The sequence below is a fragment of the Tachypleus tridentatus genome, chromosome 4 (genome assembly GCF_004210375.1).
Source record: "Tachypleus tridentatus isolate NWPU-2018 chromosome 4, ASM421037v1, whole genome shotgun sequence".
Classification (NCBI taxonomy): domain Eukaryota; kingdom Metazoa; phylum Arthropoda; class Merostomata; order Xiphosura; family Limulidae; genus Tachypleus; species Tachypleus tridentatus.
The window spans coordinates 99,448,122-99,476,055 of NC_134828.1; the positions used below are offsets into that span (position 1 = coordinate 99,448,122).

Consider the following 27,934-nt stretch of genomic DNA (forward strand, 5'->3'; position numbering starts at 1 on the left):
CTTGGGCGGCTTTTTTACCAACGAAGAGTGAGAAGACCACAACTTTATAACGTCCCCACGGCTAAAAGGGTGAGCATTTTTGGTGGGCGGGAATTCGAACCCGCAAATATGCCAGACCTGAAAAAGAGAGAGAGAACAAAGAAACAGTGGGCTATCCAGACATATGAGTTTTTTTGAACTTCTAAAGTGATATAAAAATCTACAAAAGGATTTGATGAGTTATTATTTAATTGCGACTCCAGAAGTGTAATATATATTTTAGAATTGTAATGAATTCCGCGTTTATAAAAATAGATAATAATTTAAGATAAAGAATGACTTTTCATACATATCTACACACATACACACACAAGAAAAAACTTGTTTGCTCATTTTATAGATAACTGGAATAATAAGATATACTTATAATAAGAAACTAGAGCAGATGCACAACACTTTACAAGAATATATAACTAAAATCATGAAAAGTTCAGGTATTTACGAAATCCAGTGTTAAAATTAGGATATGGGATCATATTTGAAGAAATGTCATCGACTGCGTCCTAAAATACATATTTCCACATATTTTTCTGTTATTTAATAAAAAATACAACATTTCCAGGGAGGCACTTTTTGTCCACCCCTTGTGTTATGTGCATGATAAACCAGGACATGTTTCAAGAATTATTCTTAGAGCATAATGAACATATTTAAACAAGAGTGTGTGTGTTTTTCTTATAGCAAAGCCACATCGGGCTATCTGCTCAGTCCACCGAGGGGAATCGAACCCCTGATTTTAGCGTTATAAATCCGGAGACATACCGCTGTACTAGCGGGGGGGGGCATTTAAACAAGAATGACAGCTAACTGAGTTTTATTTTTATTCAGTTTGTTTAAATTCCCCTTTCAGTGGCACAGCGGTATGCCTGTGAATTTACAGCGCTAGAAACCGGGTTTCGACATCCGTGGTGGGCATGCCATAATAACCCATTATGTAGCTTTGTGCCTAACTTCTAACAAAGAAATTTGTTTAGAATTTTCATACCAACCTACAACGACCATCCATACGCAACCGTGTCTAATTTTGACTGACACACTAGAGGGAAGGTAAGCAAATAATCAATAACTCTAACCGCTTCCTTTTGTTTGATCGAATAACAGGATTTAACGTCACACTCGTAGGGTGCACTCAAGATTCCAAAGTGTGGAGCGAATGTTTTAAGACAGCGGGACGTGAACCGCGAATCCTCAATCTGCTTGTTCGAACACACAAAATTTAGATTTGAGTGAAGAATACTGTATTAACAATTCATAATATGTTTTTTATTCTTTTATCTATATAAATATAATAGCACTGTCTGCTGTCTGTTCGCACCTCTGTTGATGGATCTTCACCAAATCTGGCATGAGGGTTTGTTGGGTTCATACAGAAATACATGCAAAATTTGGGTTTTACATTGTGTTTTGCAGTTTTGGTGGGCGTTTCATACAATTTCATATAAGGGAAACAATTCTTCATGTCCTTAGATAATCTTTTAATAATCTTGAATTTACATTTACCCGTCCAGGGTCGGGTGTTCCAGTTAATGTTCAATGATTTATTTTATACTGAAGTTTTAAAGAGTACTGTTTGTGTATTGTTTTGATGGCACTGTTTTATTTACAATGGACGCTCTCATCTCAAGAACGAGCAAGAGGGGGCATTTACGTACAAACCTTACATAAAAAAAAAAAATGCACACATTATGATGTCAACTTGACATCGTAGTGAAACTAAATATTTTTAGCATTTATTTTTAAAACTGTAAATTTATGTTTACGTTTAAGCATGCACAGCGGCGTAGATCATGGGGGAGGGGGAGGGTATACATCCACTCTTCATTTTAGATGGGGGGTATGGTGCATACAATCATCCTCCCGTACAGTTTGGTCTATTGAATTGTTTTATTGCATCACAGGCCTACAAATTGTGTGTTTGTTCTTGTGGTTCTCGTGTTCTTACCAATCAAATTACATAATTAGGCCTAGATGGAGGCTTTTTCAGTAGCCGAGATGTACATCTTTAATATGGGCGTGCTTCTAAGCTTTTCGATCTAAGCGATAGTTCATAAGTATCAGTCAATAGGCCTAAATATACATGCAAGTATCGCTTCAATAAGATTACTCTGTGACTGCATGTTTACAGCTTTCAGGTTCACGTAACCAGAGATTACAATTTGCAAATTGAACAGTCCACATAAGTGGTTGCAAAAATAACACCCCCATCGGGTGTAAGAAATCTACGCCCATGAGCATGCATAACATATACTCTTTTACTCTGTTTTTTTACACTGTTGTCCCTCGGTGAGACAACCCTCGGTAAGCCCTCGGACTTACAACACTAAAATCCCGGGCTCCATTCCCCGCGGTGGACACAGTAGATAGCTCAATGTATCTTTGCTCTAAAACAAATACATCAAACACACTTAACGCTGGTTCCCCGCTGGTACATCGGTAAGTATACGGATTTAAAACCCTAAAATGAGGGATTCGATTTCCCTCGGTGGACTCAGCAGATAGCCACAAGAAAACACTTATATGGTAAAAGCTAACCTCCTGCGTACGCCATGTTTATTTATATTTTTTTTTAAAAGTGTTTAATTTTATTGACTATAATCCTTATAAACATTTCAAAATGTTTACTTTTAACTTTATATCAACACAGCAGTAGGAATAGAGAAAGAAAAAAGATGAAAAAAAAAGAAGAAAAAGTTGGAGTGAAGGCCAGTTTCTTAGCATAACTATTTAGAGCAAATTCCAAAATTTATGAAGTTTAACCGGCACAAAGTCTTGTATTGTGACCAGGCTAAACAAATTTCACGTCATCAAACCCTAGACCTGCCTGAGACTGTACGAAATGTGGTCATCATCCTTAGTTGGCCTGGGTTCTTTGGGTTGTGTTTAAATATGAATATTCGGGTGAATGAATACTTCAGGCTATCTATGTGTGCGTTCGTCAAACCGGTTAGAAGAAATACCACTCCTGTTGGTATGTTTATGATAACGTCTTGTTAGTCTTTGGACTCGGAGTGTTATCAAACGGACGGTTGTTAGGCTAAGTGAGTTTTGTATTAATTTGTTGTAATCAAAATCAAATAATAAATTAGCTATTTCTTCATAACAAACAGTATTTCGTAAGTAGTAGTAATAGTAATAGGCTATTACTACATAGTAATTTTACTTTACCCTGTAGTGATGCTGATAGTGAGCGATGCTGGTAATGTTATTTCGTATCTTCGAGTATATTGAAAATTTGCTAAGACTTTGGAGTTATGATAAATACTATCACTGTAACACGAACGTAAGTTAATTCGCGATAAAGTCGAGATATTAATAGTTAATAACACTCATCCTTGATCTGCGTATGTGACTAGCTGAGCAAGGCTTGGCTAAAGTCGTAACGGCTTCCTCCATCTTCAACTATTGCTGTGTAATAATGTAACATTGTAACCTGTACGATTTAAAGCCACAGGTTGGTAGCGTACATTACGTTTCTAATAATCCTGTTAGTGTTAGTATTAATTAACTTATTATATTAGGCTAAACAAATATTCCGATCACAAGTTAGTCGTAAAGCTGATGCAGGACGAAAGGCTTAATTTGAAAGCCCCATGTAGTAATTAGGTTTTGAGTTAGAGTTATGAGAATGACAAATAATGAATAATTTTTAGCCTACATTTTACGTACGAAGTTAGTTGTTTATATAGAGTGAGGGCTAATAAATGATAATCTACCCTTTCAACCTAATTAGAATTTATATTGGGTGTAACTAAAAACTTGCGCTGTAAATCGAGCTAGCTAGGCCTATACAGTACTATTGTACGGATGTCATTTTCTTTGCCTGATAAATTTCGCAAATAGTAACATTAATATTAAGGTATTCAGTTAGTGTTATGGGTGAACTTGTGTGTTTGACAGTTAAAGAATTGTAATTAGCACTCCCTTTAGGTTTTATAGTTTTAGAACTTGTAGTGTGAGGTTGGTAGAATGTAATAAAGTTATTAAATATTATTTAAACTTACAGTTTATTTATTATCATTATTATCAAATAGTTAGAGAGGTTTTTTACCTTCATCTAAACATTTTTTCTCTTAATATTTTAAGCATTTGTTAACATTGAGTAATGTATGGCATACCCTCATTGTTGGAGACACCAAAACACATGAATTTTTAAAATATTCACTGCACATGACATATTTCAAGGTAGTACATTGGGAAAATAATATAACAAAAAAGAAAATAATAAGTGCAATATCTTATCTTATCAAAAAGTTCTAAAATAAATGTTGTATAAGTAATTGTGGGACAACAAAAACCAACAGGTTATGTTAGAACACCTACTTTGCACAAGTTGCTAAAACTACAGTTGCCTATACTCTCATGTACAAGATTTAGCTTGGGAAGTTAATTGATATAATTAGTTACCTATGAGCATTCATTATATGAATTAAGGGTCATGTAATATTATGAAAATTACATTTAAGTTGATTTATGACATGAAAATAATGTTTGTGATCATTACTATTTTTGATTATATCAGCTATCTGAGTCTTGTAAAAATCATGATTAGGTGAATATAACTGATGAATGAGCCTGATAATTAATTGATTAATTAGTAAGTTACACCAGTTACCTAACTCTGTTTGTTATATAATTCTGCACTTCTGATGTATTGGTGAATAATAATAATGACATTAATAGGGGCACAGTTAGAAAAGTGGTTAAGTTTGCTGAAGTGAGCACACAGTGGTTTCACAGAGACTAGGTCAATTAACATATCACAGACGACATTTAATTATGATAAGTATTGGATTATGATTGTAGTTTTCATAATGAAAATAACATCTATAATGTAAATGGAATCCTCTTATAATTATGCAAATGAGTTACAAATCTAGGAATACTAAATGAAGCAACTCTTAACTTGTTCAGCTGGACAATTTAATGAATATAATCAATTATCTGTGAGCATGGAGTACACTAACTAGTAGGAACAGTTAGTGTTTCTGTTTACTGCTATTTTTAATTTTACTAATTGAATGTTTGTATAGTTTCTGATTAAACTGAATGTAACAAAAGTAATCAACTAATCAAAATTTAGGTTCCCAGTTATCATTATCTTTAAGTATTTTAACTAAGTATTTGAAATATCTCTATTGTGTTTGTTTGTTGTTAAGTGCAAGGCTTAAGGCACCTTTCTGGCAGCACCCACTTGTTACATTAAATATTTTTATTCTCTTCTGTTTACTTGTTGTGATTTAAGGAACACTGTTTCATCTTTTAATTGTATTTAATCCTAGGAAGGTCAAAACATTGTTCTCTCCTTATCAGTAAAAGTGTTAATATCCACACAAGCTGTTCTGAGATGTATAGATAATAACTTCTAATTCAAGTACTGAAAGCATTTACATGTGGATGCTTTCTTGCCAGATTTTCTTCTCTTTGTCACTCTGTATCTAACAAGTACTTTGGTATAAGAAACCTACAGTAAATCCCTTGAGTGACTCACTAAAATTCCTCAAATTTCAGTAGCTCCCTACATGAAGGTTATAGTTCTGCTTCTAGTCATGAGTTCTGATCTCTGACATCAGCCCCTCAGGACATTGGTACTCAGAACAGATTTTGTCTGTATTGAAGACTTCCTCTGCTTAGTTGTATTGCCAGCAGTATTAGTAATTATTGCATGTTGTCATATGATGTGTGGCTTAGTTGCAAGGTTTTCTGGACGTGTACTTATCAATCTAGAAGCTCTGCAGATCCGTGGGTCACAATTAGCCATTCATTTCACATCTTTGCTCCCTATTATCCATCCAACCTTTTGGATTTCTGTCTCTCACAATTCATCAGGGTTTGGGGATTAGTTCTAGGGTTATCTGAGTCTTGTTGTGGGGGTATTGAGAATTTAGTTATTTCTTTACAGCTTTAATCCTTATGAAATGTTGAGCCGATGAAGACTGGAGATTAGTGTTCAATCATTAATTTTCCTTGTTTATATCAATGCTTAGATTCTCCAAGGTTTACAAGTTAATCATTCCTTAATCTGTGTTAACTTTTCACTGGGGTTGTAGATATCCAACTTGGTTGTGTTTGGCTCCTATCTGCACTTTGTCTTAGCAGTGGATTTGCACCACAGTCAATGTTTGTGATGGACAGGGCTCAGGTACTGAGGTTTCAATTTTTTTTCCTTCATTGTTGCATAGACTTAACATGGGTTCTCCTGTATCACAAATTTTTTCTTACTTTTCATTACATTGTATTGTGCACACCATTCCGTGGACACCTGGTTACTGCTGGCAACATCTCTTCAATTGTTATATCATCACATCCTGCTTCTACTTACAGATACAACTCAGACAGGCTTCTCTTTTGGTACTGTGACATCTATTCATGCTCCAATTCAGTCATCATCAATCTGGGTTTTACTTCATCTCATCTCTCAGTTGAACTCAGCTGTCTCTCAGCCTGCTCAACCTCAGTGCTGTAGAATAGATTGCCACGCTCTTGGTCACCTCTCCTTCTCCCACAACACAGATGGTTCTCTCTCTTCTAGGAATGTGGGCATTACTCAAATCCTTCATGCCTTTTGGGGGATGAAAACACAAGCAATCCTTGTATTGGTCTTCATGGAACCAGATATTATGCACATCTGTTTCCTGGTTTTTCCAGTTTCCTTCGTTGGGACCATTCTTCATTCTCAGGAGGATTAAGTCAGATTCAACTACAAACTGAGTTCCTCTACTGCTGCCTTGTATAGAGCTCCATTCCCTTTATAAATAAATGCCTTGCTTTAGGGATGGGGTACATATACCAACAGTTGGGAATTCAAAAACATTCATATCATCTGCTGACACCATAATTATTCTTCAATATTGGCTTTGTCTCTGAAGCTTTGACAGCTCCCTTCACTTATGTCAATGCACTCAATGTCTTGGTATTGTATATAAGCACCTCACTCAGATAATATAATCATTTTTTCTTAACAAAGTGTAGGTTGTGGTTTTCTCTGAAGTGTTATGCACCATTTGATTAGGGATTGCAATTTTCACACCACCTTGTGGATTTCTCTAAACAAAAATTAGATGTGATATTTGTATGAATGAATTCCTGCTGTTGTAAACATAGCAGCTAATTTGCCATCCCTTATTTTTCCTTTATCTATTGTTTCTCAAGAGTTGGGGAGGGTCATTCCCAGAGGCTTGGAAGTTATTGTCTTCCACTTCAACTCAGACTTTTGCTGCTGCACTACAATTCACTGGTACATTGAGAGTGCAGACAGATTTCTCTATGTATCCAACAGAGTCATTCTCAGGCTATCTTAAGAGTCTTTTGGCTCTATGATTAAGGTCCACTTCCTTTGGCTCCAGCTTCTGGATCCATCTCCTTCAGCCTTGAGATGAAGAAAAATTATTTGTTCACACCCTCTGTTACTGGAATCTATGCCCACTGACATAGAACTTCCCATTTGACCATGGGCAGAATTCAGGGAGGTGGACAGACCTCCTTCTCTGAAAGAAAAATGATGTAGTTGAAAACAGAACTCTGCCTGATTCTCCTCCACATAAGTAGAAATGGCCACTTTAATACAATGGAATTGTCAAGGTTTTTGTTCTAATATAGATGACATTAAGGAATTGATTGATTCTTATTATCCTGTGTGTCTTTCCTTGCAGGAAACATTTTTGAAACCTGCCAATACAGTCATCTTTGTTCAGAAATTACAGATTGTGTGATGGATGAGTGCATGGAAGAGTGGCACTGTTGGTCAACCAGCATGTGCCCACGCTGTCTTTGCCACTCAATGCACTTTTGCTATAGTCATCTGTGCTTCCTTGGGTTGTATGATCACTATTTGTCTCCTAAAACCTCAACGTGTTTTCCACAATATCACTGTCTGTGGTGGAATTCTTCCTGCTAAATGGAAGGCTTAAAATGGGCCTGGTATAACTTTTGGAGGTATCACACACTTTCAAACCATATTGCTTTTCAGTGGGCTGTCATGCACATGCTCAACAGGTATGACATCGAAATCAGAAGGAAACTTGGATTAAGTTCACAACCAGCATCTCTTACCTCCAGTTCCAAAATCATATGGGACAAGATTCAGAAGATCAATGGGCAGTGTACTTCCATTCCCTTTTCAGTCATGCTTTCTGATGGCCAGAAAGTTGCTGATGCCCCACAGCATTACCAGTACTCTCAGTGAAAGCTCTTCTCTTGCATCTAGCACTTCTGTTTCATCCCCTACCTTCTAAGCCATTAAGACTTGGGCAGAGCAATTGCCTCTTTCCTTTCAGGCTGATTGACTCTCTGACATGGGTGGAGAGTTTATAAACTGGATATTGCCAAGGGCCTTTTAGTAGGGCATAAAAGACTGGAACATGCAAGACCAATGCTTCTGTAGATGAATCTAATGTCAAAGAATGGCTAATGTGTCAGTGAAGGTAAGTATTATTGGAAACACATTTCAGTTTTGGAATATGTTAACTTCCAGTGTATGCACAGACAAAGAGGATTTCCTATACAATGTTTTTGTTCTTGCTCTTAAACAGGTAAGGTTTCATAGTTTAGGTTTTGTGAGGAGTAAATTGTCAGGCTTCACTCTAACTATTCCATAGTGGTGTTTCATGTTTCTTATCAAGAAGGCACATGATCTGAATCTCCTTGTTCTCAAATTCTGGACTTTCTGGGCCTAGGCTTAATTCATCACCCGTCAAGTTTGCCCCGTTCCACAAGTGATGCCTGTGGTAGCAGGCCTATTGTCTCAATTCATACAGATTCTCCCAACAAATAGATGTTGCATTGCAAGGCTCAGTTGGATTGCCTCTCATTTTGCAACTCTATTTGGTAGGTTGGCCTCTCATTGGATCATCCAACTACTGACGATTTGGTCTCCAGTACCTTATCTTTGGGCCTTGGCATTAGATGTTTTCCACCTGAACAATGTGAAATTACCACTCTCAACCTACTCTACACTTCTTATCTTACTCGGGGTACAAAATATGATTCGACCCCAACCCATTATTAGATCCTGTTGAGCACACTAGATTGGCAGCTACACCTTGGTTGTTGTTTCTGCAGTCCCTTCTGGTGTGTCCAGCTCTTCTATTTAAGCTCTTTCTGTTCAGGCAGCCATGATCAGATATAGTACACCTGGCTATTCAGAAGCTCAAGCTTCTGGTTTAGAGGTTATGCTGTCTTTGACATGGCATTGGGATTTAATTTCTAAGGTTTTTATGTATCCAGCTCAGTTTCAGGTTAGTCTGAGAGTCACTTTTCTCAAATTTAATGACATGCATATTGGTAATGTTGTATTGAAAGGAGATCAAACCCTTTGCAATCAGTGGTGTCAACCATAACTTGATTTTGACTTGGGTCATTGACAGAGGATTGTGCATATTCACAGTTTCCATTGTATACAGTGATCCTCTTGAATTACAGTTAGATTATCACAACTATATACCTTTCAGTCCACAGTATTCTCCTGATTCCTTACATCATTTTGGGTAATTGGTTCCAAATGACCATTCCATTTACTTAACATGTGACTTTGGATTATATGTTCTTTCTCTACAATTTTGTATGCTGCATATTCCTTTTACCTGCATGTTTATTTTTCATGGCTTTTCATTTGTCAGAGTGATTTTGTGCTGTTTGTGCACAGACAACTTTTTCATTTGCACTACTTCCTCAGACCAGTTCTTCTTACCCTACCCAGCACTCTGTCAGACAGGAAGGGATTTAGTCCTTTTATCTGGTTCATCTGCTCAGTCTTCTCCTAATAGGGTCCATGCTTCTAGTCTTGATTTCTCTAACCCTGTTCCATTGGCTGCGGTTTCACTAGATAGTTTTCTATACAGATCAATGTAAAGGAAAATAGCAAAATTAACACTATGTTAGAATAATTCAGTGGTTAAAACAGTTGGTTCATTAGTACATACATCTATTTTTATTTTTCTTGTACAGTTATAAAGGGACATGGTATACAAATCAATCTGCAAATACTGCTAATCACCTTGCTCTGAAATACTACCCTTATGAGATAGGTCCAGTTTTAATATTCAAATGGATGGTAACTTTAATTATAAAATTAAACTGAATTATAATAGAACTCATTTAACTGCAGTTTTTCACTGTTGAAAGTGGTCTGAAGGCACGATGGGTTTATCAACATTTACACTTAAAACTTTTTCACACTACAAATATTTTTCTTGCATAGCAAGTAAACCCTTTCTCGGGGGCAAATATTATTTCAAATCAGTACACAAAAGGTAAAGTATTCTGATATTTTAAAAATTCAGGAGGAACTACTATAGAAAAGGTAAAAAATGGAAAGGGGTAAAAATTGTTAAACAAGAAAAAGGAGTAAATAGAAGATGGGAAAAGAAATTATTGGTGACGAGAAACCCACTTGAAATAAAAATGTATCTCAGAACAGCTGGTATGGAAATTACAATTTTGCTAATAAAACAGAGAACAATGTTTCAACCTTCCTAGGTAGTGTTGGTTATTGAACATAAACTTGCAAATAAATGGCCTAAGTATGGGGAATCCTGTATAACCAGTTCTAGCTGACATTTTCATGACACAGAATCTCAAACGATCAATTAAGCCTTACACCTACCACTATATTGGTACAGGTATGTTGATACAATTGCTGTGTTCACATCTGCAGAACATGCACTTATTTTTTTTCAACCACTTAAACTTTGTACATTTTAATGGTAAGTTTTTATTTGTGAACAAAAAAAAAACTCACCAACTAGCATTTCTTAACCTTAAGTTCACAAGAACTGATACACAGTTCAAAACAGAAATCCACAGAAAAATCACCCACACTGGATTATACATTCCCTGGAACTCAGCACATGAAGCAAAACAAAAACAACGTATTAAGAAACCAAATAAATGCAGCCACAAAACTATGTTCACCTGAAAAAATTAATGGTGAAATTAACAAAATAAAACAACACTTCATCAACAAATCTCCAAAAACTGTTGAAAAAACTATATGCATATACTTACATCAACAACAAACAAGCAATAATAAATCCCAAAATAAAACAAACTACAAAACCTTACACTGCTGCATACCCTATGTTCCCGACATCAACAAAAAAAATAACTGTGTGGAAAAAGACTTAAAACACAACATTTCAGTAAACATCAGATTTATTCAAAAACCACTTGCAAAACTTCAGTTCAAACTATGCAAAACTACACTGAAAAACACAACACTAACATTATTCATAAAATACAGCTCAACTGTTATAACTTCTATACTGGAGAAACAAGCAGAAAAATGGAAACCAAGTTCAGAGAACAAAAAAAACAAACATGTTTTTGAACACTGATCAAATGAACACAACATGACCATAGAAAACACTCAGATACTAAGAAGGAAAAAAAAAAAAACAAAGAAACCCTACTTATATAAGTACACCTTAGGAACACCTTTATACCTATACCAATTAGTAACCTAAAATTTAACTGCAATGTCCCCAGCAGTCTCATACCTATTTATATGCTCATTCCTAATGTGCCCAGCAGTGGTCAGTTGCAAACTCTTTGTTAACCTGAAGATGACTTAGGAAACTTGAAACATTCTCTGTTTTATTAGTAAAAGTGTTAATACCCACATCAGCCATTCTGAGATACATAAGGAAAAAAAGAGTAACTGTATTTAATATTGGGTTTTATCATTAAAGCTTTTAGCCAACCAGTCAGGCACATTGAAAAATTTGGTGAAAATTTGAAAATCTGTAAGTGAAATAGGTAGGAAAATTTTGAGTATTTTGAAATAATATTTACCCCTGTTGTTTTTTTTAATTTTAGTTGTATGAATGTTCAACATTGTATTTTATATACTAGTGATTTCTCAGTCTGTCAAGATTTTTCTGAATAATGAAATATTTCCTAGGAATAAGCTTTCTTATGTAAATTTAGTGACTAAATATTCATAACTTACAATTTATGTTACTATAAGTATCATTTTTGTCATATGATAGGTGTCTGAGAAACATTTATTTTTAGCAAATGATTTTAAAGCAAAAAGTTATAACACGTGAAAAGCAAGAGGTTCTATGAGAGTTATAGGTGTAGAAGGAAGATAGAACAGCATTTATTTTTTGTAAGGCGTACTATTTTATCCTGTCAATCACCCCAATAATCTTTTAAGGTTCAGTAAGATTTTCTTTCATTCATCATTGCTCAAAGTAAAATAAATTTAAAAACCTTAACCTATTTCAGAAGTTAACTTTCCTATCCTTGGAATCTACTGATGTGTATTACTCATCTTCTAAAAACAGTGTTTTTTAGCTGGTTTTGCCAGATTTGATCTTTGGTTGTCACAATCCCTCTATGTCTACAAGAACAAAGGTGATATATACACCTCAAGGACAAAAAAATTTGGTTTGGTTTGTTTTGAATTTTGCTGAAAGCTACAGGAGGGCTATCTGCACTTGCTGTCCCTAATTTATCACCATCCACCAGCAACTCTTGGCTACTGTTTTACCAACAAATAGTGGGATTGACCATTACATTATAACTCTCCCACAACTGAAAGGGCGAGCAAGTTTTGGTGTGACTGGGATATGATCCTGCAACCCTCAGATTACAAGTTGAGTGCCTTAATCACCAGACTATGCCAGGCAAGGACAAAAAAAATGCTGTCCTAGTACATATAGTTTATGATCCCCTAGAAACGTGCTTGACATCCCAATTGAGTGTGATATGAAATTGTTTTATCTACTTTACCTTTTCTTGGATAATCCATGTGATTTTGCAGATAATAGCTCAATATTTGATGTATGTGGATGAATTTCAAGACAGGTTTTATTTTTACTGAAGTTTCATTACGATTTTTGTTATGAATTCTTGGGATTCCACCTTCTCTTCTCCATGGTTATTCTTTATGGTATGTGGAACCTTTAAGCACTACTTTTCTAGCATTTGTAAAAAATTCAAATTAGCTTGTTAATATTGATTTTTATTACTTGAAAACTGTAAGAATGTTCCTTATGTTCAAATGTCCCACCTCAGGATACCCATCATGGATGTAGTATTAGAGCATCTTAATTTCAAAGATACACTGTAGTTGAAACTTTGGGAGTCACTTCACAGCCAGTTTATCAGAAAGGGATTCCATGGGCACTATTTTCAGTATTCTATCTAGGTTGCCTTTGTCTTTTTATTCCTCTGTATTTCAGATAAAAAGAAATCAATCTGATTTGTAAAAATATTATTTGGATTATTAAAGTTTTTAGAAAATGAGATTCCACACATAATGTGATGTGTAAAAACTATTTCTAATGTGATGAATTATATATTCATATATAAACCTGTATTTACTGCAGATGAATTTTTTGTGCAATACTACTAATATATTTTTACCTGTGTACTATTTTCTACATATAATTTGTACATGACTTGTACAAACAGTAATTATCAGTATTACTAGAGGATTCATTTGGCTTGTAAATGTGTCAAGATGTTAAACTGTGTAATATAACTATGATTCTTTGCTGAGTTAATTAGAGTATACATGTAGTATTTTAGGCTTTTTAAAGCTTGTTTATGTTAGTGTGTCTGAAATGAATAAAGATTTGGGTCACAAGAGCAGTTGCTTCATATTGCAGTCAGTCAACCCAATTCTTTAGTAAACAAGTTATGTTTAGTGTGTGAGAGAAAATTTTAGTAGTTACAAAATCTGACTGTTGAGCATGTAAATTTTTTTGATAATAGTTGATAGATAGCAACATATAAAAGTTATCTGTATGCTGTGAGAGCAGTTTTGGAAGAAACAGAATTTCAAAGCTTGGACAGTACAAGATGTTGAAAACAGAACAAACCAAATGAATTATGCAAAATACAATACAAATAGAATGACAGGTAACATAAATAATAAAGTAATTATCTTTATCATGGAGGTAACTAAGCTTAATTTTAAATCAAAATCACTACAGTGAAAGGATATATGCAGTGATATATGGTTAAAATTAATTTATTTTTCTGAGTTTATAGTTATTTAATCAAGTTTGTTGAAAAACAGCAGAAACAAGCTGTACTGTAATTCTGATTTGTATATTTTCAAATACTACTGTTTCTTTCAGGAATGTTTTATTTATTTATTTATTGGAAGTTATTTTTTCTAAAAGTAGTAATAAAAATTAGTCAATTAAGAAGAAAGTGGGAAATTTGAATCCTTGCTTGCAACTGTATGATGTATATTGTATTTCAAAGCTTAAGTGTGGCAACGAGTAGTAATTGTAGATTTGCAAAAGGGGAGAAAGGGAAAGCATATCACACTTAAGGCATTATTTCCATTCAGTGAAACTCTTGTATTGATTGTGCTAAACATACTCAGTGTTTTCACCGCTGTTGCTATTTTGGATTATTATGCCTAGGGATAGGCTGAATTGTTAGATATACAAGACTGTTTAGTGTAAGCATTGTTATTTAATTTAACAGGTAATATCTTAAAATGAGCTTCACAGTTTAACAGAGATAAAACAAATAATTTCTCTTGTCGAAGGGTTTTCTAAAGTAATTCAATCTGTCTGTGTAGACTTTAATGAAAAGGAGACAATTATTGAAAGTTCAATCTAAAACTGTGATAGCCAGTGGTTAAGCAAATCTATTGCAGATTGGACTGTAAGAAATGGAGAAAAATAATTTGTTCTACCAATTTGATTCTAAAGCAAATGAATCAGACTGTGTAGACTTGCAACAGAAAAAGAATTATTAAGTGTGATACAGTTAATATAGTGTACAGAATTTTTGTACATATGTTTGACTTGTTTTGAATATATTATTTTGATATGGTAGGTTACCTTCATTCACATAAGAAGCTATTCTCATTCATTACTGCCCTTTATATGGCCAAAAAAAACAACTAATCCCAATGTGCCTTGTATGAAAATTGTGTGACAGCCCTCCTCTCATGAAAGCACAATGTACTCTCTTGATGTATGTGACTATTCAGTTCAACCAAGCTGTCACTTGGCTGTAATCATAACAAGATATTCATGAAATTTATTAGTCTACCTGATTAGTACTTGATTTTCTCTGTGTTTATCCAGTGCCCCATTTTCCTGCCATTTACTTACTGTTACTTCCTTTTTCTACTATCCGTCTCATTTTGAGGCAGTCCACAGACATCTTGAGGTGTTTTTTTTAAGGGATAGCATCCATCTAATCACCACCACTTTGGCTCATTTGTTGTCTTCAGCTCTCGAGTTACATATGGTTTATCTGTTGTTGGGATGTCTTAGGTCAAGACACAACCTTGTTCCAAGTTTGTTTACCATTCCATTATCTTAAGGACTTACAATTGGGTTCCCTTTCTTTGATGGTCTGTTTTTGTGATGTACCTGAGACTTTGAAATCATATGAAGAGTTTATACATAAACACTTGATCCTGACCTGGGGCCAAAACAAGCTCTTATTCCCATTTTCTGCCCTAGTTCTTCTGAGCCTTCATCTGTTCCTCCTTTCAAGGGTTCATCAATGCATAATTTTACTTAATGATGATGCAAACATTGCCAACAGTACTGGTGACTACTTGGTGAGTTTCAATCCAGTGAGAGGTTGTTTGTCTGAATTTGTTCCCCTTTGGTGACTTCTGGCCATAAATTTATAGATTATTATGGTTGTATTTAAGGGACTGTTTCTTCATTTTTTTATCCCTTTTTTTTTTTTCTCAGGTATCTATTTTTTTCCCTATTCCTTAGGATCATGCTATCAGTCAGTGTCTGTCCAAACCACTAAAGATTCCTCCATTCTTATAAATGTGGTACGATTCTCTTTGCTACCCCCACTTGGACATTGGTACTTAGTTACCTGGGTTTTGGATCACAGTTGACCTGCTGCAGTATGATCCTCTTTTCTTCCCCCCACATAGATGTTGGTAGCCAGTGGTGAGGTTTTGGATTGTAATTAACTTACTAACAGTATAATCTTCATCCTGCTTCTGCATGAATGTTGGTTTCCAGAGGCATGGGTTTTGAATACAGTTGACTTGTTGTGTTCAGCTCTTCATGCCCCAGGTACTCAACATCTAGATGCATATTCTTTTTCTTACAAAATTTTATGTTTTTGGAACTGAATTTCATAAATATTGTGTCTGATTTGATAACAGTTTTAGTTTATTTGATAAACATAATAAAATTAGTGTTTACTAACGTTGAAATTCAATAAAACCATATTTTGTGTATTAAAAATGAAAATTATATTTAAGCAAAGAATTAAATTTCAACAGAATAATTTTATTTATCTCCAGTCATGTGACTTCTTTGTTTTATACAGTGTATGTAACCTTTGTACCTGGTGGTGACAAATCTTCTCTATAAACACTATGAATTTATTACACATTCAACCCATCTTTATATTGTATAAACTTACCTTTTCTCAAGTTATCTGGTGCCTTCTTGTAGAAGACACTCTGTAACTTTCAAACAAGATATGATTTGAACTTATATATTCAGTATTATGTGATAGCCTAATTCTTGCCCTTTCCAGTCATGTATGAATTTTCTTTATAGCTTTTTTTCAAAGTTGTATCTCACTAATAAATAACCAAACCTATTAATTATGTTAACATAACATTTAAGGTTTCAACCAAGATCTGTACAAAAACTAAGGAAAATTCTTGAAAAACCAAGAGATGGATTTTTCAAGAGGTGATAAGTTTATAACAATAAAAAAAAGCTATTATTTTGAAGGAGTAGAAAAATTCTCAAATAAATTGATAAGTGAGTTGTTTGTCATTGTGCATAAATGAAAATTTGAACTTTATCTGTCTCTATGAATGACACCAAGTAGATGTGAGAAAATAACAAAATATTAAGATTTTCTGAGTTAAAATTGTTGTAGTTAGAATTAACATACAAAAATTGGCTCTAAAATTTATATATGAAAAAATAAAAAAGTAGGGGAAACCATCTCTGTAGGCTGCAAGCATGATGGTTTAGAATTAAGTTGCACTTTTCATCTAAACTTTGAATATGAAAATATACATGCATTGCAACTGCATTATTTAAGCATTAGAAACAATGAAAGATTTCACTTGGCAGTTACCTGTTAAAACAATACTGTATACACTTTTCCTGAATTATATTTACATAATGTTTAAGTTTAGATTACTGTACAATTATATAACCTAAGTTATGTGGGTATGTGATGATTATTCTGGCATTGAGTCAAACTGCACAACTGTTTGAAAATGATGAGTTAAAAGGAGTTCAGAAATATTACATACACACTACCATTATTTATTTGGCCTTTATTTATTTGATTTGCTTATCCAGATTGTGATGATGAACCTGTAACCCTTTGGTATGGGCTCAATATAATTTTCATGTTCATCTACACATTTGTACTATAACGTTTGATACAGCATGTGTATTTTCACAAAATTTGAAATACTTTCAGTAAAGATTACAAATATTTTGTACACAAAAAATCAATTTTTTAATGAAATATTTTTGCTAAATATTTGTTTGTGAAAAGCCTTTTTTGTTACTAGTCTGATTGCAAAGTGATTTCATGTCATGATTTAAAAAAACTATTCATCCCAAAACTCAAATATTATTTGAGTAATCTCTAGGACCTCCTAAATACATTTCAAATGTTTGTTTTCAGTAGGACTTTGTATTTTTTTCTATACTAAAACTGGATGAGGTCCGTCACTTGATTAACCTCGCAACTGTCATAAAAGAAATTAGGAAATATAAATTGCTTTTTTTGTGCTAGAATAACTATGTATTATAACATGAAAATACGATGTTTAGTCTTAGTAGCTTAAGTCTCATAATGCTGTATATTAACATATATTTATTATTTTTACCTTCCAGTGTAGGCTTAGCTAACATTACATAGCATGCATTCATGTTATGTATCCATTAATGTAAAACTGACCTTTAGTCTTCCCAGTGTTTTAGTGGATTATTATTTTGTAATGTACAGTCACATTTCAATTATTATACCTTATATATGTATGTAATTAGATTATTACTATTTAGAAATAAATTGCTAAAGTTATTTTTTTAAAATATGGAACAATAAATCAAAGAGTAAAGAAAACAGTTATCTCTCTTTGGTCGGTTATTGCTGGACATAGATTGCTAAGCTTTTTAAAATTTTTACATGGGAGGGTATCAAACAAATTTTTTTTAAGTTTTATATATACAACTGAATAACCAAAACATCATAAATAACTATACTGATACCTTAGAATTGCTCTATAATGTATTAAGCTTAGTAACTAAGATTATTTAGATTTTCAAAAAATATGAAACTTCAAGAAGACTAAAGACATAACACACCTCCTTGAAATTGTTGTTCAAAAGAACATGGTAGCTTTTTCACAGATTAAAAACCACTCTGGGAATATTCTAAGCCATTGATTGGTTATTCACATGTATATTGAAGTAAGTGTATATAAGTGACTATTTTAAAAGATGTGAACAGGATTACTGTTTTATTCAATACATAAGCCATACCTCAGCAAAATTAAAAGATATAAGGCTATTATTTTATATTCTAGCTTGATATTAGTAATTTGAGTTCCTAATTTGTATGAAACTATAGACTTAGTATTTTAACATCACAAACATCAAATTTTAAACAGAGCTGCATTCAACATACTACATGACTCACTAAAATCTATATTCAAATGTGTTCTTTTAATATTTACTTTCAAATTAAGAAATTAACTCGTGTAATACTAAACTTTGAATTATAACTGCATTTATAATCAACTTATTGACATCAATTTGTAAAATAGTAGTCCAATAAAATTTTGAACACAAGTCAACAAATGCAATGACATGGCCTTTGACTTGTGACTCATAGCAAAAGAATTAAAAGGTGAAAGTGCAGTTCACACCAGAGGCTATGCCAAGTCAAAGAATATAGTAGATCTCTTGGTTAAAAGATAAGAAATCTAATATCATTTTCCAATCTTGTTATACCAGACATTTCATTATTGTTTTCTTGTTTATAGGGGTGTTTATAGCTTAAAATATAAACATTAGCCAAGTTTAAAACATTTAAAATTTTCAAGTCAAATTTTAAGAAGCTAGGGTTATGCAAAGGTTCCTTCAATGCATACTCACAACTTTTTCATGTAACATTACTGAAAAATAGTGAGATTCACATTCCATTTGTAAAGCAGGTTATGCTGCCAGTCAGTTTTGAACAAATTCTATATTACTATGGTAATTAATGTTACTAATAAATTTTACATTGAACAAATAGATATTACTACTGAATTTAATACAAGACTGTGACAGACTTACATTTTAAATGCATGTGATGATTTAGTTTTAGCAGGATATTCATGCTCATAAACATTCGTATTGCTTTTCTTACAACTTGAGCAATGATAAAATCTCTTGTATCTTACACATACCAACTGATGTAATTCTGATTCAAAGCTTGGAGAAATTTTTTGGCTTTCCATTCTTTAATATTTGTTTAGCCTTTAAATTCTGGCCAGAATTTGATTTGTCTAAAGTTTTACACCTAACCAGTTTTCTAAAGATATTTTGAATGAATGAAGAATGCTATTCTGGGTAGCAGTATATAAATTTGATTGCATGCTTAAAATACAAGTATATCTGTAAATTTAATATGTCAAGGAAATTACAAATGATACCCCTTTACAATACCTATCTTGCATAATTAATTATTACCTCCTATGAAAACCTATCCATTCAAAAATACAGTGTGCTGAAAATGATGTGACACCATTCTTCCATAATCAACTGATAATATTGACCCAATTAATGCCATCAATACAATATACAATCAAATGTTTTTGACACAAACTTTTCATAACAAACTGTGTAATGTACTTTCAATGGTAAGATTGGAATTGTTGATTGGCTTATACCTATATTATGCATATTAAGTTGGGAAAGTATGAATAAATGTTTAATGTCTTGTTGATTTAATTTGTTTGTATCAAGAACTTGGAAACCAAGTGTGTGATGGTGTGGTGTATAAAATACTGAATTGTAAAATGAAAAGAACTCGGGTTTTGCTTCATGGGAAAATAAAAACATAAATTGGAACTTTAAAGGCATTATAAGTAGCTGATTATATCAATTACCAACATGTATTATGTGACCTATAGAGGAGCTGTATAAATAGTCAGCAAGTCTTTCTGATTCTGAAATGGTTGTACAACCACAGTGTCAGTAGATTTCTTTTATAGAATAACTACTGTAATAGTGTTTTACTTGTGTTTTATGGAATAGTTAATTTCTTTTTTACACATAGTTCTTATTGTTGTCTTCTTAGATTTGTAACTGAATTCATATGTTACACATTTTCTTTTACAGAATGAAAGGTTTTGTTTCAGAGGTGTACATTGTTTTTATACTTCAGTCTGGATTTTCTGTAAATACTCTGAATTTGTATGCAATGTGTAATTAGGGCATTTTTTAACAATTCATTACATAAACTCTTATTTAAAAGTAATTTTGATTAGCTAGAATCTCTATATTTTTTTCAGAATTATTATTTTATTTACATCTGATTTTATGGTAAAAACCAGTATAATTCTTAAGTGATGTGATGTTTTCGTTGAAAAAAAAAGTCTGTCTTTTTTTTTAATGCAGTATCAGTTAATTAAAAAATCAGAAAATAATTCTAAGGATATTGCTTTAGTTTACTATTTTATTTGAAAAAAGGAGTTTCCAAACTTGATTCATGCTATATAACAAACTCGTGTTTCATTTTTAAAGTTACTGGTATGTGCATTATTCTATACATCTATTTACAGAATCACAAACTTCATGCAGCCATTAATAAGTTTAATGAAGCTTTTAAAGTGTTAGAATGAAAGGTGAAGACGAAGAGGGAACAGTTCAAAAGCAAAATTTTAGCACAAATATTACAAAGTTTCAAGCTATTCCATATAGAGGAAGAGAAATTTATGCAAGGTTTGAGCATTATCGGTCAAAGAGTTATGTCCAAGCTCTACATAGTACGTCTTCCACTTCAGTCCATCACAAGTCCACCCTTCACTCCAGTGTGCCAATTATTGATTCAGATGTTATGTCACCTTCACAGAGTGCTCCTGCAACTCCCAAGGGAAACCATATCATTAAAAAGTCATCTACCTTACCAGCAAGTAGTATTTGTGAAATAGCTTTTCCAAAGCCTGTTAAATCTAATAGCTCAAGTTTAACAAATTTTTTTAAGAAAATTTCTCCCAAACTCAGGCGAAACTGTTACAAGCAGAAGGAAAAACCTTGGATTGTTATAGAGTTCTCCCAGGAAGAAATTGATGGGCACATCTCTGATAGCATGGAAAGTGATCATTCTGTTGAACTAGCATTAAAAGGTAAAGAGGAGTACTTAGCCAGACAGAAAGAGAAATTGCACAACAAAGACACAGAAAAAACACAGAAAATTAGAAGGAGCTCTGAAGTTGCTGATCTCTGTTCCTTCTACTTGGACAACAGTGATAAATTGTGTAGTAAAAAAAAAATGTCACCTAAGCGGTCTAAGTCTGAGATCAATAACCGCTCATTTTTCTCAAGGTTTCTGCTCAAAAAATTTGTTTCAGCACAAGAAAACTATGCTTCTACCAAGCTCAAAAAGAGTAAAGCAGAAAAATGCTCAAACAGATACAGGGATGGTAATGGGAGACCAGCAAAGGTAAATTCTAAGTACAAAATAGATGAAGATGAATTCTGTGGAGAAACAAAAATTTCTGAAACCTTTAAACCAGTGTGCAGCTCCTTGATCAAGGATTCTTCCCAGGTATTTAATTTAATGGATAACATCAATGCATGGAGGTTGAAAAACTATGTACACCTTTGCCTGAATATACTGTGTATGGTTACTGGCATAAACATTTAAGTTACTGCTGGAACTGATTAGTAGAATGTGGATGTGTCATTACTAAACATGTACTTTAAAACCTAAAATGTGCTTTTCTTCAAAAACCTAAATACGTGTGGCAATTTTTTTTCTATGAACAGCATGTAGAAAATAAAATGGGTGCATGTGCATTTGCACACACTAGATCAATTTCTGTGTAGACGTCCATGTAGGAGGTTGCTGTGATTTATAGCATGTTTGTGCAGTGGTAGATAGATTGATATTTTACAAGACTGTTTTTTTGGCTTCGACCTATGTTTCTTTCACGTAAAAATGTACGTTTAAATTTACTTTTGTAGAAGCAGAATGTTTGTTCTTTAGTGTTTTAAATTTTCATCTTCAAAAGATATTTTGGTTCCTATATAAAACTTTTGTAACCATGTTTTGATTCAGCAGCATGTTTAGAATGATAGTTATATATAACTGTGCACCATGTATATGCTGTAGATCATGAATAGCACATCACTCACATTAAAGTGGTTTGTTTGTCATTATTTGTAGCCAAAACAACAAAAAATATTTGAATTTTAGTGCATTAATTTTTAAATCATGTAAGTAATGAAAGTTATGAACTGATTGAAAGACAAAGAAGTAATATACCTTATAATAAAATATTAAGGATTAACAGGATACGTACAATATATTTTGAAGATATAAAATACTTTGATAAGATAAAAATAAGAATGTGTACTTTTATTTAAAACATATGACTTCCACTCATTTCTGAATGTATCATTCAAGATATTTTCTTTCCATAGGATGAGGTAGCTTCTTCCAAAATTCAGTCACCCACCTGAGTTTTAGCAAAAATAAGGATTTTATTTGTACATGATAACATTTAGTGTGAAAGAGCTAGATTCCCTTAAAACTGTGCCATTTGAGACATGTATAATAAAAAAAAAGTGAAAGTTTAAACACACAATACTCCAAACTAACAATTTTATATATATACATATGTGTGTGTCTGTTGTTAAATACCATTAAAGAGGCAAGTAGTTTTGAAAGTTCTTTGTGTGTGCATGTGTATGTGTGTAGTTTTCATAGCCTAATGGTGCATTGCATAACTGATATAATCCCAAGTAAGTAATTTATGAGGAATTTATATTATGTTTACATTTATGTTTTTGATAAGATATAGTCTGTGGACTGCTGGTGTTTTCAATTTCATTCAGATTGCTATTCTCCCATGCATGTACATAAGTAGATGGTGTACATCTGTTATTAGTACACTTGATTACTGCATAAATAGATATACGGTTACTATTTCTGATGACTTGTGTATTTATATAAATAGTATTTGAACTGCATTACTTATTGTTTTGTTAAAATGTGAATTTATCATTTTTAAAGGGATTTAGCACAACTAAAAAGTTTAATTTTGATAATTGTTTCAAACACATTTTACTATGGCTAAAATAATCCATGGAAATAATGACTATATGAATATTTCAAATTGTTATTGCAAAGATAAGTCTGTTCCTCAAAACATTAGTTGAATCTGTTGTGTGTGAATGTGTGTGTACATGTTAAAGATGTGTACACATACACGGACCATAACCTTTTCGTTTATTGTTTCTAGTCCAGTGTACATACAATTTTTGTTTTAAAGTTTGACTGGTATGAAAATAGCATACAGGAATTTTGTAAAAGTAAGTATCTGTGTTTGGAATCAGTGATTGGCTGAGAAGGCTATTTTGAACAGTCTGTATGTTGCATTAATCTGATAATACAAAAAAGTAATTGTGTATTTTTGAGACCATTTTCTGTTTATGATTGGAAATTAAGTGGCTCTAATGTACTAACCATTTCGTTTGAAATCTCCTTAATTTGTATAGTTACTGAACTTGAACAGGAATTCTGTAAGTAAAGATGTGCATTCTTTTGCACAAAGCTAGCATGAAACCTCTGAAATGCACCATAATAGAAAACTTGTTAGAAAGAAATGTATTGATGTCAGATTTGGATGAAATAAAGTTTTATACTTTTTGAAATAGGTTATAGTGGATCTAAATACCTTGTTTGTATTCATTGAGCCGAACAGTGTTTTTTTGGATTTTTTTTCCAGAAGAGTGATTTTAAACAATACAGAGTAAACAAGAATGTCCAAAATTTGAATGGTTGGGATTGTCATCACCAAAAGGTATGAAATTTGTAAAAACTAGTATTTGCTTTATTTTAAACAAGTTTTATATAATTCTTTGAACTTAAATTCGAAAGTGTAGGTTTCATGTTGTTCAGGAATATACTCAAAGTCTCATTCAAGTTATTAAAATTAAGTATAAATGACAAGCAGCAGCAGGTTTGTTGTAACTTAAATACACTTTTGCTCACTGTTTGTATAGAGAATAAGCATGTAGATGGTTCTAAGTCATTTGTGATTGACTGGTCAGAAGTCCAAATGTTTTAGCAACTTTTTCAGTTGTCTGAGCAATGAAGCATCTTTAGTTTTTACTAATGAAGGCAAGTTAAACATTAACATTTATTGTGTATATTTTAAGGTAGAAATAAGGAAGTGTTAGGTTTCTATTTTAATTTTAGGTTGTGAAACTTCAATGTTGATACATTTCACTGTTAAGTGATGTCTAGAAGGATTTTATAAAATAGTATTTCACATCAACAAATTTCAAATAGCCCTTTTTTAAAATTTAAATGGCAGTTATTTATATTTCCATAATCATAATTCCATATCTGTACCATTTACTGGGTTTAGAACTACATGTAATGTACATGTGAAAGTTAACTGTCGTACAATGATTGTTTTAAAATTGTAGTGTAATAAATTAATAAATAGCTATGCGAATCAGTTTATGTAACTGCACTTTTCTGAGAAAGAGGCCAAGTTAAATGACAGACTATACTTATAGAAAAAAATATAAAATATCAGAAACACCTTGAATTTTTAATTAAAGTAGTGTTATAAATAATGTATGGAGTTTGTATTTGTACTTACTGTTGAAATTATTTGTACTAATGCACATAGATATGTATAATAACCTACTTTTTACATATCAGGAATCTCAGTTGAGTCAAAAACTAAATCCTTGCAGTTCAAAGGTTGTTGCTGTAGATCATTTAGTTCCATTTAACAGGTATGTCATATTTGAATCATCTATAGTATAAGGTAATACTTCATTATTACCAGCGGTACTAATGAGTGCATGTGTTAGTCTTTGTGTGCTGCTTGACTAATCACACTAACAGATTACTAACGTTTAGTAACAAAAACATAAAATGAAACAGAACAGTATAATGTACCATGAAAGGTAATAAAGGTTAATTTAGGACTGTTTAATTGGTTGTTGTAAAATAAATTTACATATATTTTTGTTTTACTGTGAAGTCAAGGTTAGGTTCATAAATGTTGAACATTATCTCAATATTTAAATATTAAACATTAAATATTTAAACAGAACAGTATAATGAACCATGAAAGGTAATAAAGGTTAATTTAGTACTGTTTAATTGGTTGTTGTAAAATAAATTCACATATATTTTTGTTTTACTGTGAAGTCAAGGTTAGGTTCATAAATGTTGAACATTATCTTAATATTCAAATGTTTTTTTGGTTTTTTTTTATTTAAACGAGTATTCTGTTGAACTGAGGTGATAAAGGTATCAGCTAAGAAAAGAGAATTTTTCATTAAATTTAGTTACTTACATCCAGCATACAGTATTGAAAACAATTATGGAAATATTAAGGAAAATACTTTATCATGTGAAAATGTACTGCACCAAAGTGCACTGCAGTTGGTTGTCATTTAGTCAACAGTGTAGTTCTACACCAGTATAAAACCTTATAAATGTAGAAGTAATTACATGATATTTAGTGTTAATAATGTGAATTTAGTTGTGGCTCTAGTGGCAGAAATAAATGACAAGCATTTCAAATCTCAAGATTTTAGTGGTAAGAATATTCAGTACAAAAAATTGTAGCAGTACTCCACATTTAAGTATAAGCTGTATTTAAGACTGAAAAGGGTATGAGATACTGAAAATGAAATATTCGGGGTAGAAAACAAAATCTCTTCAAAAGGTTAATTTAATATCTCATTTAATGTTTTTTTGTCAATTAGACAGAAGTCAAATACAGACCTTTCTAAGAAAATACTTCACTTTTATACACAGTTTAGCTGTCTCTCATTGCATTTTACAAAGAGAGTTGCCTGTCACTAGCTTTGAAGTAACTCCCATCTAATTTCATATGATTTTTTGTAAATTTATCTAATACACATTTGACCAACATCCCCCATTAATAGAAGGGTGACATTTCCATGGACAATAACTCTACCTATAAGCTTGTACTCATGGAATTTCATTTTTTCCTTGACATTGTATTGTATAGCTGTGTTTAAATATTTTATATGTATTCAATATTATTGAGCTTTGCACTGTTAACCACATGCTTCCTGATCTCCTACTATCCTGAATACTGATTTTTTTCTCCTCACTCGAGAATGATCTGTTCAACCATGTTTTTAACCTATTTTGCTTTGGATCGTTCTTTTCTGTTCATGGCACAACCTTAATCTTTTATTTTCTCTTTGAATTTCATTCTCAAGTGTGTTCCTCTCCTTATATTTTTCTATATTTCTTATTAGTTTTTATTTTATCACTCCATGACTCATGTTTCTTGGGTTTAGTTTTTTTTCCTCTTTGCTTGTTATTAGGATATATACTGTTTCTTTCTGTAATAGCTTTTTTTTCATGCCCAAATTTCTCTTTCCTCTTTTTTTAGTGCTTCTTTTTATCATGTGTATAGCCTTTGTTCATTTCCTTTACTCAGTTCCCTTATTTTCTGTTTCACTTTCCCATTCTTTAATTTTGTATTTGTGTCTTTTTCTCTCTACTTATCTTTCCTATCATTGCCTTTTACCTGGAGCATTTATTCTTGCATCAGATGGCTTCTGGACATTCCTACTTTTCTTTATTTGACCTGTGCCACTTCTGCTCTATCCCTCTGTACTTTTTTGTTCCCTTGCAGTTGGAGCTCTTTAGGTCAAGTTACGTCCTTTCCCTTACTCCTTCTTCATCTTTATTGTACACTTATTATTACCTGGACTCCATTTCTTTGTCCAGATGTCTGCAATGGCTTTTCTTTCTCCTTGGCAACCTGGAATGATATTCTACAACTCCTGGTCTCTTTCTCTTCCAAGAGGTTTTAATTTTTCTCCTATTCTTCCTCTGGATCAGATTCCTGCTGACCTTTTCATTCCATATTCTAGTTTAGTTTTTTTTCTTGTTTTCTCACTCTCTGACATGTTCATCACTCTTCTTGTTTGTGACTATCATTCCTGGGTATCCAAATTTTCTCCTGCTGTTGATATCACTTTCATTTTTCATTTCTCCAGCTTTGTTTTCTCACTCCTTTTAGGACTCCATATGTGGTTTCTTTTTTCACCTGGACTGCTGTTGGCCATGGACATTGTTCTCTGTTCTGTCCATCAATTTTGTCATTGTATCTCACACTATTTAATTTGACTCAGTGTCAGCCCCTCTTGTATTCGTTGTTTTTATTGGTTCTTCTTTTGAAGATGTTTCCTTGCAATATTTGCAACCTGAGGCTAATGTTTATTTCCATTTACTGTTTATATCTTTAAGCCCATTCTTGGATGTTTCTTTTTCTACTGCCTTCTTTCTTTTATAATGGCTACTGTGGTTATATTGAGATCTAAACTCTTTTTCACACCTTCTCAGTGTTAGAGACTTTGGGGCATGTTTTTTCTCGATTTTCTCATTCAAGTTGACCCTACAGTCTTTGCCTGTGTGTAGTGGCATATCTGGTCTCTTGATTTTTCACTTCCTGTTTCTCTTCCTCGATGAGTTATTCTTTTGCTTTTAGAGACTATCATGCATCTCTTACAGTAGAACCTGTGGATCCATGTTTTTTGTTTGTCATTTTTTTCTTGGGTCTTTTGTGATCTTCTCTTCAAGAACTTGTCATGGTACCTAAACTGTACCCACACAACTTCTTGTGTTTTCTTACCATTTCTTCAGTTATTACCCTCCCTTTTAATGCTTTTATCTC

At 32.8% G+C, this 27,934-nt stretch overlaps 1 protein-coding gene across 9 annotated transcripts in view; it reads left to right on the forward strand.

Annotated features, from left to right (window-relative positions):
* The first annotated feature begins 2,737 nt into the window (after positions 1-2,737).
* LOC143249757 (uncharacterized) overlaps positions 2,738-27,934 on the forward strand; it is a 52,681-nt gene continuing 27,484 nt past the window's right edge. For 3 of the 9 annotated variants that reach the window (XM_076500122.1, XM_076500125.1, XM_076500126.1), the window contains exons 1-4: positions 3,242-3,490; positions 20,804-21,789; positions 23,975-24,049; positions 24,922-24,998. In XM_076500122.1, the coding sequence (XP_076356237.1) occupies positions 20,860-21,789; positions 23,975-24,049; positions 24,922-24,998 (1,082 nt within the window). In that variant the 5' untranslated portion in view covers positions 3,242-3,490; positions 20,804-20,859. Of the gene's footprint in view, positions 3,078-3,103; positions 3,491-20,803; positions 21,790-21,831; positions 22,185-23,974; positions 24,050-24,921; positions 24,999-27,934 lie in introns of those variants that run through there. The other 6 variants (XM_076500123.1, XM_076500124.1, XM_076500129.1 and 3 more) reach the window with 6 other exon arrangements.